This window comes from Pongo pygmaeus, chromosome 2 (genome assembly GCF_028885625.2).
Source record: "Pongo pygmaeus isolate AG05252 chromosome 2, NHGRI_mPonPyg2-v2.0_pri, whole genome shotgun sequence".
Classification (NCBI taxonomy): Eukaryota; Metazoa; Chordata; class Mammalia; order Primates; family Hominidae; genus Pongo; species Pongo pygmaeus.
In genome coordinates, this window is record NC_085930.1 from 123147363 (window position 1) to 123162608 (window position 15246).

At 42.4% G+C, this 15246-nt stretch overlaps 1 protein-coding gene across 2 annotated transcripts in view; it reads right to left on the reverse strand.

Moving 5' to 3' along the window:
- Positions 1-1079: 1079 nt before the first annotated feature.
- Positions 1080-15246, reverse strand: part of TGFBR2 (transforming growth factor beta receptor 2) — an 86675-nt gene continuing 72508 nt past the window's right edge. For both annotated transcript variants that reach the window (XM_054481596.2, XM_054481595.2), the window contains 2 exons: positions 6669-6796; positions 1080-3763 (listed from right to left, as the gene is read on the reverse strand). In XM_054481596.2, coding sequence (XP_054337571.1) covers positions 3584-3763; positions 6669-6796 — 308 coding nt within the window. In that variant the 3' untranslated portion in view covers positions 1080-3583. The remainder of the gene's footprint in view (positions 3764-6668; positions 6797-15246) is intronic.

Consider the following 15246-nt stretch of genomic DNA (forward strand, 5'->3'; position numbering starts at 1 on the left):
GTCTTCTTACCACAATTTTATCTTGTATAGGATGAGGCTTGTAAAATCTCATTTCACACATGATGAAACTGAGGCATGGAGAGGTTAAGTAATTTGCCCAGGTCACAAAGCTGGCAAATGGAGGAGCAGGTAACCTCTACAATTAGTAACCGTTAAAATTGCTACTAATAAAGACAAGACTATAACTAAGCCCCACCGTAGGACCACATCATCTAGCTCAGTGATTCTCCACTGAGAGGGACTTTGTCTTTCAGGGGACATTTGGCAATGTCTGGAGAAATTTTTGGTTGTCACAGCTGTGGGGTGGGTGCTACTGGCATCTAGTGGGTGGAGGCCAGGGATGCTGCTAAACATCCCACAGTGCACAGGACGGCTTCCCTCCCTCCCAACACACAATTATCCAATGCAAAAATAAGTCAGCAGTGCTAAGGTTGAAATACCCTGATGCAGGCACTATGACATTAACTATTTAGAACCCAGTTGATAACTAAGAAGAAGCTACAGAATCTCTCAGATTCCAAAACAGGTAGCATGAAGTTCAGGCAGAAAATCTCATGCACTTTGTCACAAGAAATGACCAGGAGACAATTTCCTAAGGCATATTCATCTCACCATTCATGTAAATCAATTAAAAGCACCAAATGGATGTGGTATCTGGGTAGAAAAGGGAAGCATGGAATATCACAAGAGTCAAGAAGAGAGCCAACAGCTTGCTAGTATGAGGAATGGAGAAAATAGAAGAAGCAGTAGAAACATTGGCTGTGAAAATCCCTGCAAGAAACAGCCATGTGGATAGAGGCAGCTCCTGAGACTGTGGGAAGAGATCTTCTGGGCATTCAGAGGGACATCATGCCAGGACGCCAGCACGGCAGGCAGGCCATGAGCAGCATCTGCTTCATCTCATATTACTGAGCTTCTGTGACTTTTTTTTTTTTTTAAGGAGTGTGAGACTGTCAGTTGCGGAAGACAGTATGAAAAAGTTGGAGATTAATTACTTGGTGACGTTTTCTGCATAAATTGCAAAATAACCAAATGAGGCAAATGGATTTAGCTACTAGGAATGGGAACAGGAGGCAGGATGCTCACCTGAGTATTTTGCTTTATTCAATCTAATAAACATTTTATTTATATAAAAGACAAACAATGCATAGAATGAAAATAAGTGCTTGAGACTTTTGATATAAAAAGAGTATATAGCATTCACATTCCTATTTTAATACATGAGTACAGCTGAAGTGTTCCATAAAAGAATAAAACTTTCCCTTTATGTATAGTAGTGAAAAAAGTCAGTATTTTTAGGAACTACAGAATGTTATTCCTTGGTCTTTTTTCTTGAATAAGAAAAAAAAACATAAACAAAACAAGCCACAGTATCCTCTGACACTACATTCCAGTTTATGCTGATAACCCAGAAGTGAGAATACTCTTGAATCTTGAATATCTTATGAATGGACCAGTATTCTAGAAACTCACCGCTAGAGGTCAATGAGCAACAGCTATTGGGATGGTATCAGCATGCCCTACGGTGCAAGTGGAATTTCTAGGTGCCTCTATGCTACTGCAGCCACACTGTCTTTAACTCTCAGCCCACCCACACTGAGGAGGGTGCCCAGAGGTTCTGCCTATTTCCAAACCTTTGCATGTATCCTAAAAATCTCAATAAAATGAGACCTTCCAACATCCAAACAGAGCTGATATTCTCACTACCAGTCCCTCTCTAATATTCCTATTTGGCTGAAAATAAGTAGCTTCAAAAAGTTTTAAAAAAGAGATTACTTGCAGCATTGACACTTCCTTGTTGATTGACAAGTTTCCTATGGAGTTTTAAAGCTCATACTTTGTTCTTGTCCTTGTGGACACAAATTTCCTAACTGCAAATGGGACTTTTGTGTCCCACATTCAAGTCCTCTCTAGTAATTTCTGCAAAGGTTGGGAAGGCTGGCATGATGGAGAGAATGGTAACCATGAGGAAAGCTTCTTGGAGTAAAGCACTCCTCTCTCCAATGCACTGGGTAAAACTATTAACATATAGGCAAAAGAAACTTGGGCTAACTGAGACCCTTAAAGGAGTTCCCCTTTAGTCCAACAAAAGGCCAACTTCAAATCTTAACACCAGATAAGGTAGTCAAAATCATATTATATACCCAGAGAATGACTGCTTGAATGGACATTTCTTACAAGGGACCTTGGTTAGGTGCAGATTTAATTCCTAGACTGGGGTCCAGGTAGGCAGTGGAAAGAGCTAATGTTTACAGTGAGAAGTGAGGCAGCTTTGTAAGTGTCTCCACACTTTCACATTTTGTGAACGTGGACTGGAGATAACTGAAAACCATCTGCTATCCTTACCTGGGGATCCAGATTTTCCTGCAAAATCTCCAAATATTTATAAAGTGGCTTCACTTTTTGGAACGCTGTGCTCACCAAACAAAACATATGTTTACAGTGCCTGAGGTCATAGTCCTGATAATGATAGTATTGTGTAGTTGAAATCCTCTTCATTAGGCCAAACTGTGCTTGAGCAATCAGGAGCCCAGAAAGATGGAACCCATTGGTGTTTGTATAGAAAACTACAGAATCAAGTCAAGTGTAATGAAAAGGTAAACACGATAAAGCCCAGAGTGAGAATGTGCTCCTTTTTAGAAAAGGATGAAGGCTGGGAGCAGAGAATAGTAACAGAAGTGCAGGGGAAAGATGAAAAAAAGAACAATTTTTCATTAGTAGATGGTGGGGCAATTGCATGGATGCATCAGTTCTGATTTTTCTGCAACCCATGAAGGTAAAAAGTGGGGTTCAAAACATTCAAGGTATTAAAGATGGGGTAGAGTTTCTAAACTAGGTTGAGGGAGAGTTTCTAAACTAGCCGCCCAGATTTGGGGCTTGGAGCTTAAATGAAAAGTCCAGGAGAAATAAGGGCACACAGGAACCCCGGGAGCACTGGTCCCCAAACAGTGCCACTGTACTTAGTTCCATGGCCAGAAGAGAAGTGCTAGGCAGGGAATGATTATTTTGCAAAAGCAAGTGCAATGTGGTCATAGCTGGCTGTGAGACATGGAGCCTCTTTCCTCATGCAAAGTTCCCTGTTTTACAGTCAGAGAACCACTGCATGTGTGATTGTCAAATGCTAATGCTGTCATGGGTCCCTTTCTTCTCTGCTTGGTTCTGGAGTTCTCCAATAAAACCAATTTCCTGGGAATATTTGATCTTTTTCCTTGTCTCTTTTCAAGGTATGGCTATATATATAGAGATATAGACATATATAGATATATATATATAAAACATAGCTATTCATATTTATATACAGGCATTAATAAAGTGCAAATGTTATTGGCTATTGTAAAAATCAATCTCATTTCCTGAGGAAGTGCTAACACAGCTTATCCTATGACAATGTCAAAGGCATAGAATGCTCTATGTCACCCACTCCCTGCTGCTGTTGTTTCTGCTTATCCCCACAGCTTACAGGGAGGGGAGTGACCCCCTTGGTTTTCCAGGAAGCATCAGTTCAGGGGCAGCTTCCTGCTGCCTCTGTTCTTTGGTGAGAGGGGCAGCCTCTTTGGACATGGCCCAGCCTGCCCCAGAAGAGCTACTTGGTAGTGTTTAGGGAGCCGTCTTCAGGAATCTTCTCCTCCGAGCAGCTCCTCCCCGAGAGCCTGTCCAGATGCTCCAGCTCACTGAAGCGTTCTGCCACACACTGGGCTGTGAGACGGGCCTCTGGGTCGTGGTCCCAGCACTCAGTCAACGTCTCACACACCATCTGGATGCCCTGTGGCGGGAAAGAGATCCAAAGGGCACCATGAGTTGGTGGGCTCCGCGGAAGGCAAGGTGGCCTGCTGACCTTGTTGCTATAGTGAGTGCAAGCAGGGTCCAAAAGTGCGTGTGCATTTAACATGTGCTAACTGAGTGCCTGCTGCTGGAGGCCAGCCAGTTCCATGTGGAAAGGGTGGTGGGGGGGTTGTGCTGGTGGCAGCTGTGCTCGAAACCTACCATACTTTTTGGCTCTGGTGCTATCTGATCACAATAGGTCCTGACAGCACAATGATCCTCTGCTGGGCTGCTGGGGTACACTAACACTCCCAACACCTGAAAATTCCCCATGTAGTGGCCCTTAATATCATTTTAACACCTTTCTATTTAGAGAAGTTCTTGGTTCACAGCAAAATTGAGTGGAAAGTACGGAGAGTTTTCACAAAACCCCTTCCCCATATAGGCACAGCCTTCTCCACCTTGACATCATGCATCTATGTGGTACATTTGTGATAACTGATGAACTAACACTGACATATCATTATCAATCAAATTCATAGTTTACATTAGGGTTCACTCTTGGTGTTGCATATTCTAGGGGTTTTGACAAATGTATAATGACATGTATCTACCATTATAGTATCATGCAGAATAGTTTCTCTGCCCCTCAAATTCCCTGCATTCCACTTATTCATCCCTCCCTCCATTCCCCTAAATTTCTGGCAGCCACTGATTTTTTACTGTCTCTGTAGTTTTTGCCTTTTCCAGAGTGTCACACAGTTGGGTCATATACACTGTTCTATTTTAACAGGGCTGATTACCCCAGTCAGAATTGTATGCAGGCATTAGCATGGTTTCATTTTCTATAGGCCACACATTTTGTAGAGTGATTCAGTAGCAGCTTCTACGAGCTACCAAGGATGACCTCTGGGATGCTCCATTCCTCTCCAACAAAATTAGGTTGAACTCTGTGAAACAGCTGCCTTTGTGGGTCAGACATGCTTAACTCTATGCCATTTCCTAGGGTTCACCCTAACCGAATCAAGCTCCCATCGAAGGAGACCATCCGGGAGATCCTGCCCAGGAAGGTGGCAAGAGTTTTCTCTCACTGGCTTAATTTTTATTTTGCATTGCAAATATTTTTGTTACCATTTCAAATCCTTTTTGGAAATAAAGCAGGCAGGAGTTAAGTAAATGGTCTGATAGGTGGAAATAGAGTGTGCTCCTCCCAATTATAAGATCAACATTGCTAATGGGGATTCCTCACACAGGTGGCTGGGAGTGGGATGGATAAATCTCAAAACTACCTGGGAGAGCTGGCACTTTTTCTACTTGTTTTCTAATACCAACAACTTTCCAAACACACCTAGGAGCTTATCTCTCCCTCCTCACCCGATGAGTTCATGATGTTAAATTAATTGCATAATTCACCTAATTGACAGTATTGACAGATGGCCCTGTTAAGAGTAGAGTGCTATTGTTGGTACACAAGTAACATTTATTTTATTCTGGCACTGTAATTACAAGCAGTAAATTAAATTAAATATTAAGCATTAACTTGAAATCAATAGGGCAACAAATCTCATTATGAGAAAAAAATGTAGTATGCAGATTCTTTTCAGAATTTTATCATCATGAATAATGGCTTCATTACGAGAACTATACAGCAGAGGAGGGAACAGAGTTTCAAAGAAACATAACACTCCAGCACATTCTGATTTCAGAATTTATGCAAAACATTCTTACAGTTTTAGTGTCAAAGAGGATTTGCCCAAAACTCCAGAGAAGACTGTGACCCACCACAGCCTGGTTCACCCCCGCCCCCTCCTCGGACTTTATTAAGGTCTGTCTGCTGAAGTGGCTCCGGGCCAGGACTGGCACAGACCAGGCTTCCTGCTCCATTTGTCTTCCCGATTGTGCCTGATTTGTTGTTTCTCTTTCTTATCTGAATTTGCCTTGCCCTTAGGGAAACCTACAACTTAGCCTCGGCCTTCATGGTTGAGGGAATTCATCCAAAAGAGGCAATAAAAGGTTTTAGTCAGTAGAAAGAACAGTTTTCTCAGTGAGATAGGGCCACACTGTTCTCTCTCATTCTTCACTAAGGGCTCTTTCCTGGGTGTGTCAGATATATAGCTGGTTCTGACTCACTCACAACCTATCGTTTTCTTTTTTCTCTGACCATTGCCCTCATCAAAGTGCCCCCAAACAAACAATTTGGATCAGCCTCTTTATGAGTCCAGAATGACTGCCCTGCTATGGACAGCCTTAGCTACCATTTCTTAACAAGAAAAAATAAGAGGCCATTAGGATGTTCCCAACAGACAGATTTCTCGTTCCTTCCTGGGCATTCTCCTCTTCTTTGCTTTCCTTAATTCCAGAGTGAGGAGTCGGTCTCCTCTTTCCCACGTGTGCTCACTCAGGCCTCTCCCAAGTCTGTAAGCACAGCCTGCAAACACCTGTACACAGCCTTCTGCATGCCACAGTCACTTCTCACTACAGCTGCCTGACAAATCCTGCTTGTTTTGCATCTGCTAAGTATTTCCTTATGGAGCTGAAGATTCCCAGAAGAAAACATTTGGAATCCAGAGGGAATGAAATGTAAACTCCTGATGTGAAGGCCCAGGAGTAAGTAGCAGAGGCTGCAAACAAAATGTTTTAACCCAGGACGAAGGGGGCTTGGAAAATGTGACAAATGCCCTCCGAATGGCTATTTGTGAGCTCTCAGAGTACATATCAGCTGGTTGGAACCTATAATAATTGAGTTATCCACTGTATTGAAATTTTCTTTATAAACAAAATTTAACAGGGCCATAGAACACAATGGGACCTTCCCTCAGATTTAAGCTCAATATTCCAGAATTCTCTGCCACCTAAGAGGCGACTTGGTTGAATCTTACTGGCCTTTGTAAACACTCACTCCTTACCTGGTGGTTGAGCCAGAAGCTGGGAATTTCTGGTCGCCCTCGATCTCTCAACACGTTGTCCTTCATGCTTTCCACACAGGGGTGCTCCCGCACCTTGGAACCAAATGGAGGCTCATAATCTTTTACTTCTGTGAAGAAAGCCAGCAAACACAGGGTCACTGAGAATGGCATGTGCAGCCAAAGGAAATGAGCATGGTGAGATGCCTGGCTGGGAAGCATGAAGCACTAAGTAACAAATACATATGTAATTACTCTAAGAGCAAATTTTAATAATAATGGTTAAGATAAGAAGGAAGGAGTGGTTGGGGGAAGGGCTAGAGAAGTATTCAATAAATGATTGTTGAGTACTTAAAATGTGCTAGGTGTTATGCTGGGGGACACAGTGGACAACAAGATAGAGAGGGTCAAGGAGCTTAGGTTTTAACACAGGCATTTTCTACAGGGTGATATTGCACCAAAAGGGTGAAACTGGTTCTTAGGAAGTGGAAAAATCTTATGTATTACAATGGTTTGTGAGCCTCCAAAGGTCCAGAGTATACAAAGAGATTTAAAATGTGGTATTAAATTTCATGTAGGTATTGAGGCATAAAAAGGAATGAAACTCTGGCACATGCTACAACATGGATGAACCTTGAAGACATTATGCTAAGTGAAATAAGCCAGACACAAAAGGACAAATATTCTATCATTCCACTTGTATGAAGTACCTTGAACAGGTATATTCAGAGACAGTATAATGCTGGTTGTCCAGGGGGCAACCTGGGAGGAAGGGGTATGAGAAGTTATCCTTTAAAGGGTAAAGAATTTCAGTTGAGCAAATTTCAGTACAGAAAAATGAATAATGGTGATGGTTGTAGAGCACTGTGAATGTACTTAATGCCAGTAAACTGTACACTCAAAAATGGTTAAGATGGTAAATTTTATGTCTATTTTGTTACAGAAAAACATCATGGAGAGTAGTGTTTAGAAAAAAAGTTGTCTATAGGCCAGGTGCTGTGGCTCATGTGTGTAAATCCCAGCACTTTAGGAGGCTGAAGGAGGATTTCTTGAGTCCAGGAGTTTGAGACCAACCTGGACAACATAGTGAGATCCTCTATCTATACAAAATAAAAAACAAAACAAGCAAACAAAAAAAGTTGTTTAAAAAGTCTCCTTATGATATCACTGATTTTAAAAAAGGTTGAGAAGTGCTGTTTTAGTGGGAAGACAGAGGGGACAGATTAACAACATCAACAAAATTTTAAAAAGATAATTTTCCTCTGATGGTATATTCAATAAAGAAAATGAAAAAGGAGGAGGTAACCCTTCACCAGGGCTTCAGGCTTCAACTAAGGTCAAATTCTTTATAAAAACTTCCTTGAACATCCTTAGGGTCAATCTTGGTTAGATATCCTGGGCAGGGCTCTATTCTTGCATGTAACATATTTTATTTAATATATTCACCTGCTTATTTTTCTCACCTAACTGGACTGTGAGCATTTGGGTGCAAGTTGAGTCCCTTCCTCATTCTTGTATTCTCGGTGCCAATTGCAAGGGTCTCCCATGCCAACAGCTGTCAACAAATGCTTTGTTGGGTGAGTGAATGAATGAATGAATGAATGAATCTTAGATTCTCTCCAAAGTGGCAGTGCATAAACTCTGGCCGAACATTAAAACAAAACATCAATATAAATGAGCAGATTAATATAGTGTAAACAGAGCACAGGACAGTTAAAAAGATAGAAAACATCCCAGTACTAAAACATGCCTGGGCTGAAAGGAGAGATTGGGCTGGATTCAACACTTTTCTCCAAAGTAAGTAGGATCTTTGGCCTTTAGCTTCAAAATAATCTTATTTAATGAGTAAAACTTTCAATAAATTTGCACTTCTAGGTAACGAATTGAAGAAGCTTTCATGGCAAGATGACATTTTGAAAAGGGATGGCTCGTTTTTGTTCTTTGTTCATTTGCTTTTTTCCCCTTTTCCAGAACTCTACTTGAATATTTATATTTTTCAGCTTCACCCAAATAGTAGAGCTGCCAGGATATTTTCTTTTTTATAGTTTTAAATACAGGGGAATTTGGGATGAAGGCCTCCCATCACATTAAGACAAACCACAAACTATCCTCCTGTGTGTCATGCTTTTGCCTTAAAGGACCCAAGCATTTAATCCACACTGCTCTTGGGTGAGATCTGAATTGTGATTTGCATAGTATTTATACTCTTATTTTTTTCCTTCATTCCCTATCTTCAACCAGACTGTAAATGCCTAAGGCACAATGCAGTGACTGAATTTGGTGTCTTTCACTTATCTGCTCAGTGCCTAAAACCGTGCCTTATATGTAGTAAGAATTTAATAAATATGAGTTGGGTTGAATTCAAGCAAAAGAGAAAACTGAGAATCAGATCTGGTTCCCAGTAAGTGTTTACTCTCACGTACTTCTTCTCTTCTATAAAATGAATATACTGAACTGAGCTACCTCCATGTTCCTCTTCAGATTTATCTTGTAATCCAATCTAATCAAATATGATGCCCCCTCGGTACCATACCTTGAGATATATGTACTACCATATAATAGTAAAGGATAGGATTTGTATGTGATATAAATTGTTCCTTAGATAAGGTACAGTCCACAGACCTTCCATCTTCAATTGTTTTGGCTTATGTCGCAGTTGCAGTTGGTGCCTGCCAAGGTCCCCTTGACCAAGCTAGAGCCAGCAGCCTACAGCTGCCACAGGTGTTGACTCATAAGGGCTCACACCTTCACCCTTTTCTGGGGGATTGTCCAATGGAAGTTGCCTATCCTAGAGATTCCTGGACATGACCGCCTTACTCTCAGAGGCAGCGTATAGCCAATGACAAATTAATGTTGAAGTTTAACAGTCCAATTCTCTTGGCTCTTGGTGGGTAACTATGGTGCAATTCACACTCTCCAGAGCTTCCTGTGAGATCAAGCTGAGGTTAGACCTCTCTTGAAATACAAGTTCACTTAACTCCTTCCATGCCTCTTCCTGCTTCTCTTACTTCCTTCTCATGAGAGCTTATCCTCAATAAATCATTGCACAAAAGTGTGTCAGACTCCACTTCTAGTAAAGCTGGCCCAATACAGCCGCCAAGGAAGTGCTTTCTCCTCTCTCCCTAGGCCTTTGTCTCAGTGAATCTGCACAATCTGACTGTAGCTGCAAAGCTACCCTGGGGAAGCCTTGATGTAGCCCCTTCTTGTGAAGGTGAAATTACTAAACCAGGAAGAACATTCTGAATCTCACATTTTATTACCGTTACTCTGATGAAACTCCTTTGCCTTTCTAGAAAGCTTTCATGCTTTTTCCTTTCTACCAAGCATTTCAGAGAGTTCTTTCTCCTCTGACTATCAACAACAATCCCTATACTCATGGTCAGAAGTGACAGAGGAGGACATGACCAACATCAGAGGAGGGAAATGTTGGGATCAGAATAAACCCCAGCTGTCAATCTCATGGCTGATAGTCCTTGAGAACAAAGAAAAAGTCTCAGTTAACATCTTTGATATTCAATTGCAGTGGTCAGGCAACGTTGCTTGTTTTTCCTACTATGGCCATTAAGGCAATGCCATTCTCAGGGCCTCCATTAGGACTTGTAGGATGACCATGTAACATGGAGGCCATTCCCTCCTGGAGGGCATTTCTTAATTGCTCCTCAGTTCTAAGTGTCCCTCAGAATGCCTCGGATATCTGCTTTGACTCAGCAGAAGAAGGGAAGAGCGTGGCCAGAGATAGCCTGAACCCTGTGAGAGGAGGTTAGAAAGCAGAAAGCCCTCTGCCAGCCAAGTGGGTACCAATGGTCCTTCCTAGGATGAGACCTCATGTAACAGAACCCAGGCAGTCCTGGGGAACTGGACAGAGCTGGTGATTGGCAACAAGTTGATGGCCTGAGACCTTTGACATTCCAACCTTTTCCCCAGGGTTTCAGGCAGCTGGAGACTGGGATGTTTAATCCACTTTGGCAAAATCATTGGGTCCAAACTGTGTATCTTATTTATTTTTCATGACGGTGCTAAAAATATTTTTATTTTGGAAAATGCATGTGATTAAAACTATGAAATGATTAAACAAATATGTATAAAGAAATGCAAATCTCTCCCCAACTCCTAACCACTGTTTCTTTCACAAAAGTGGCTTAGGTGGAATAGTGAGATTAAAAGTGATTAAAATTTTTCCCTTATTACTTACAAATGAGCACTTCTCAATCAATTTTTTATAAAGCCCAGATGTTTTGCCCTCAATCCATTGGGAATAAAGGCTTTGGTAAAATGCAATAGAAATGAATTACAAGAAAAATGAATCCCACTTGAGTGTTGTGGCAACATCAAACTGCTATTAAAGGTACAAAACACATCTTGGTTTCTGTCCTTATATTGCAAATCTGAAACAGAGAGTTTGAGGACCAGCACCTTCCAAAGACCACACTTGGAGCAACATTGCCCTAAATGCTTCCTAAGGAATGTGAGATGCATTTTGACACAGGAAAAAAGAACACAAGTTATTAAACATATTTTAAGGGTTTCAAATGAGTCAGACAAAGAATATTGAAAAAGTCTTCAGAGACGGGATCAAACATCCTCATTTCACAGTTGAGAAAACTGAGGCCCGAAGAGTACACTGGATTCCAGGAAGAGCATTTAGAATTGCGCACTGTATTACTGTTACTCTGAAGAAATTTGCCTTTGCCTTTTTAGGAAGCTTTCATGCTTGCTCATCTCTGCCAAGCATTGCAGAGATTTCTCCCCTAACCAGAGCAAATACGGCTGGGGCAGTCCCTGGTATGAACACGCCCTTCCCAAATGTGACAAGTGTGTCCCTCCCTGCCTTGATGGGGCCCTCCTCAGCATACAACCTTGAGAAGGGGAACCTTATGGGATCTGCTGGGTGGTTGTTATTTGTAATTTCTAAGCCAGCTATGCAAAAAAACAATTACAAAGAGCAGCCCTCTCCTTAGCTGGTATTATTTACCCACATTAAACCCAAACACTTGTTCTTTCTGGGTTTAGGGAAGTAGATGTGACTGGTGGTGGAGGTGAGGTAAGATGAGAATCTCATTTTAACTACAGGCATCAGATCAGGGCATAGTTGGCAACAGAATTAATGCAGTTCCTCTTTGCACATCTGATCAAATGATGCTTGACCTTGGGCCTCTCTCTTGTGAAGAACTGCATAGAAAGCAAGTTCAGGAGTGTGTGGGCTGAGTCCAGAGAAAATGTTACACCTGGCTAACCTATAATAAGAACCACCTTTAAAAAAAAAATTGGAATTGCCTCTAAGAAAAAAAGCGAAGGCTTAGAGAGTATGACTGAGTTTAGCACTTCAAAAGTGGAAGAGCTAACAATATGCATTGTAAGTATTATTTGTTGTTTTTGCCCTGACTCTTTTAAAAAGTAGATATGAGGACTTAGAAAAGAGATGTCAAGAGTTTGTGCCTCACTTCCTATATCCACAAAATAAGAATAGTCACATATTCCCCCTACAATTATTCAGTGTGATGCTGCAGGGCCAGCTGCACCACCACCTCCCAACTCCATTGCACTGGCTCTTCCGGTTAGGCTGGCCCAGCTCCAGGAGGAACAGGCAGGAGGGCTGGGGAGTGAACCCTTCCAGCTCGGCCTGGAGCAGCCCTCCAGCAAAGACTGACGGGAGTTGGAAAGATAAACACCCAGCCTCCTTTGAGTCAGGTGGTATGACACTGAGGTGTGTGTTCTGCCCGTAGTTATACTCCAGTTGCCCATGGTGGTAACTCACTTGATAAGATATCCTTTACTGGTTTTCCTCCCTTTCCTGACTCATTTCCTCATTCTCTTACTGGCATTTCCTGCAATCTCTTCCCAAATAAACTACTTGCACTCAAATTCTTGTTCCAGGGTCGGAGGCGCTCCACCCAAGACATATGCCGAAACAGCAGAATTAGTTCATCAAACCAAGTCTTTGTCTCACCCTCAGACTGTTTCTGAAGCCAGACGGACAGGGCTGAACACCTCAGAATTTCCCTGAGTGCCTCAAACAGCATCTTTTCTAAAAAACCTCTTTATTTTACTGCTTGAGAACGACTTTCTCTTACTTCCATCTCCCTCCCGCCACCTCTCTCTGCAGTCTTTTCACTGATGGAAGCCACCCACAGCTGCCCGGCCCTCGCAGGTTCTTTTAATTTGTTTCAAAAGGCTCTTAAGAGAAAACTACGCTTGCCTGTCTCTTCCCAGTTCCGCAACACTCAGAGGGCAGGTCTCTGGGACAGCAATGGTATTCCTCGGAAAGTCAGCATCTGGTGCACAGCTGCTGTTTTGACTGTAGTCCCAATGTAACAGGGCAGCAAAGTTGTTGATGGTTTTCCCCAAAGCAGTACCCCCGAGTTTTCATATCTGCCTTCCAAACTGTGCTCCCTTGAAATCCAGGAAAATGAAGTGTTCCAATCCTGGTGTCTCCTCAGCCCTCTCTCCAACGCCTCCTTTTTTTCTCTCTCTTTCTTCCCCCACCCCCTTCCCTTTCTTTTTGGTTCATCTGCACTTTTTTTTTTTTTTTTCCCATCTCACAAGGCTGCAGCAACTTGACAATACACTAAGGAGCCCTTCTTGGAGTTGTGTTGCTCCTCATTAAATACTTGTTCAGCTGGCTGCTACGTGTCAGCTTCTATTCAAAGGCCTAAATGCTAGGGATGTGGAAGTCAGTGTGCTTGTGGGCCAGTTTGGCTGGGGATGACGAGAGTATTTTGCCTGCTGTGTTCACCAAAGGGGACCCTGAACAGGACCGCCTTCACCCGCCTTCCACACAACACACAAACACTTGTATGAACACCAAACAGACTGAAAGCCTGGGACAGAGATTTCTTTGTAAAAGAGAACCCATCTCCAGTTCTGTCCTTGCTGAATGGCGATTTCATGAAGCTTTTTCTCCTTTTTCATAAAACAGTAACACACCAATCACCTCTTCCTGTCTTGTTCTTACTTCAAACAATTCTGAAAGATTTGTTTTCTTTTTTTTCTTTTGTATTCTTTCAGAGGATTAAAATGTCTGAAATGACAGCCTCTTTCATTATCTATCCCCCAAGTCTATTTTTCTTTCTAAAATCATCCCACCCACCCCACCCAACTCCAACATTATATTACATAATCTCTTTGTTCATTACCTGTCCCTAAAATACTGGCTCTTCACTAGACTTCCTGTCTCTCAAAGAAAGACACTGCTTTTTAAACTGCTGTATCCCTGGCATTTTAAATAATGCCTGGGACACAATAGGTACTCAATAAATACTTTTTGAGTGAATGAATGAATAAATATATCTTTAGGGAAATAAAGATAAAACAGTTATCTCAAATTTTAAGGCATCAATACTGTGACATGCTATACAAATTAACAGCCTTGGATTCTGTTAACAGGGATTCACCCAGAGAAGTGAGGACATCACTGAATGTTCCTCAAACATGTGATTGTCTCCTCAGCTTCTGCTGGAAGGGATCATATCAACTGCCAGGATGCACAGAGTAGCTCTGGCTATCCTATCCATACTGATCATAGCAATCATAGCTACTATTTTTTGGGGGGGGCAGGGGGGATGGAGTCTCGCTCTGTCGCCCAGGCTAGAGTGCAGTGGCGTGATCTCAGCTCACTGCAACCTCCGCCTCCCGGGTTCAAGCAATTCTCTGCCTCAGCCTCTTGAGTAGCTGCGATTACAGGCGCCCGCCACCATGCCTGGCTAATATTTGTATTTTTAGTAGAGATGGCATTTCACCATCTTGGCCAGGCTGGTCTTAAACTCCTGACCTCATGATCTGCCTTCCTAGGCATCCCAAAGTGCTGGGATTATAGGCGTGAGCCACCGTACCTGGCCATAGCTACTATTTTAAATACATTCTCCATTGGCCAGGCTACCAGTATACCAGGAATACTAAGGCCCGTGAGCTACAGAGTCAGACAACAGGGCTTTGATTCCTGGCTCCACAACTTTCACACTTCCTGAGCCCTCAGTTCTCTTGTTGTAAAATGGGATTAATAACAGTACACGCCTCAAAGAGTTTTGGTAGATTAAATGAGTTGATGTCTGGAGCAAGTGCTCAAGAAGTGGTAATTATTCCTTTATGGCTTTCTTTATCTGGACCAAATGTACTTTCAATAAGAAGCCTTTCTCTCTGACACTCTCTTCACCTAACTGCAACACATCTCCCGAGGCCCCTGGTGGAATTTTGTGCTAAATGAAGCTGTACCACCTGGCTTTTGAAGAGCTCTATTATCATCTGTTTATGTTTTCTCACCTGATAAAAGTGAGGCTTCTCCAGTGTAGTGCTGTTCTTTCTCTGTTTTCCCTGTGCTCCCTTGCATTCAGGGGAGACTGGCTGATAAAGACTCAGAAGGACGTCCCAGAGTCTTCCTCTTCCTTTAAGAGCTGACCTAAGTCTCATTCCCCGACCCTAACACTGCACTCCCTGTAGCCAAACTGGGCATTCAGTCCTTTGAGCTCACTGCCTTCCCCTCCTAAGCATTTATCACAACTGAACCACACTTGCCTGTTAAAAACAGACTAGTTAAGTGTTCCAGTGCCAGTAAATAGCATGAGACAAAGCCTGGAGGTAAGACCTA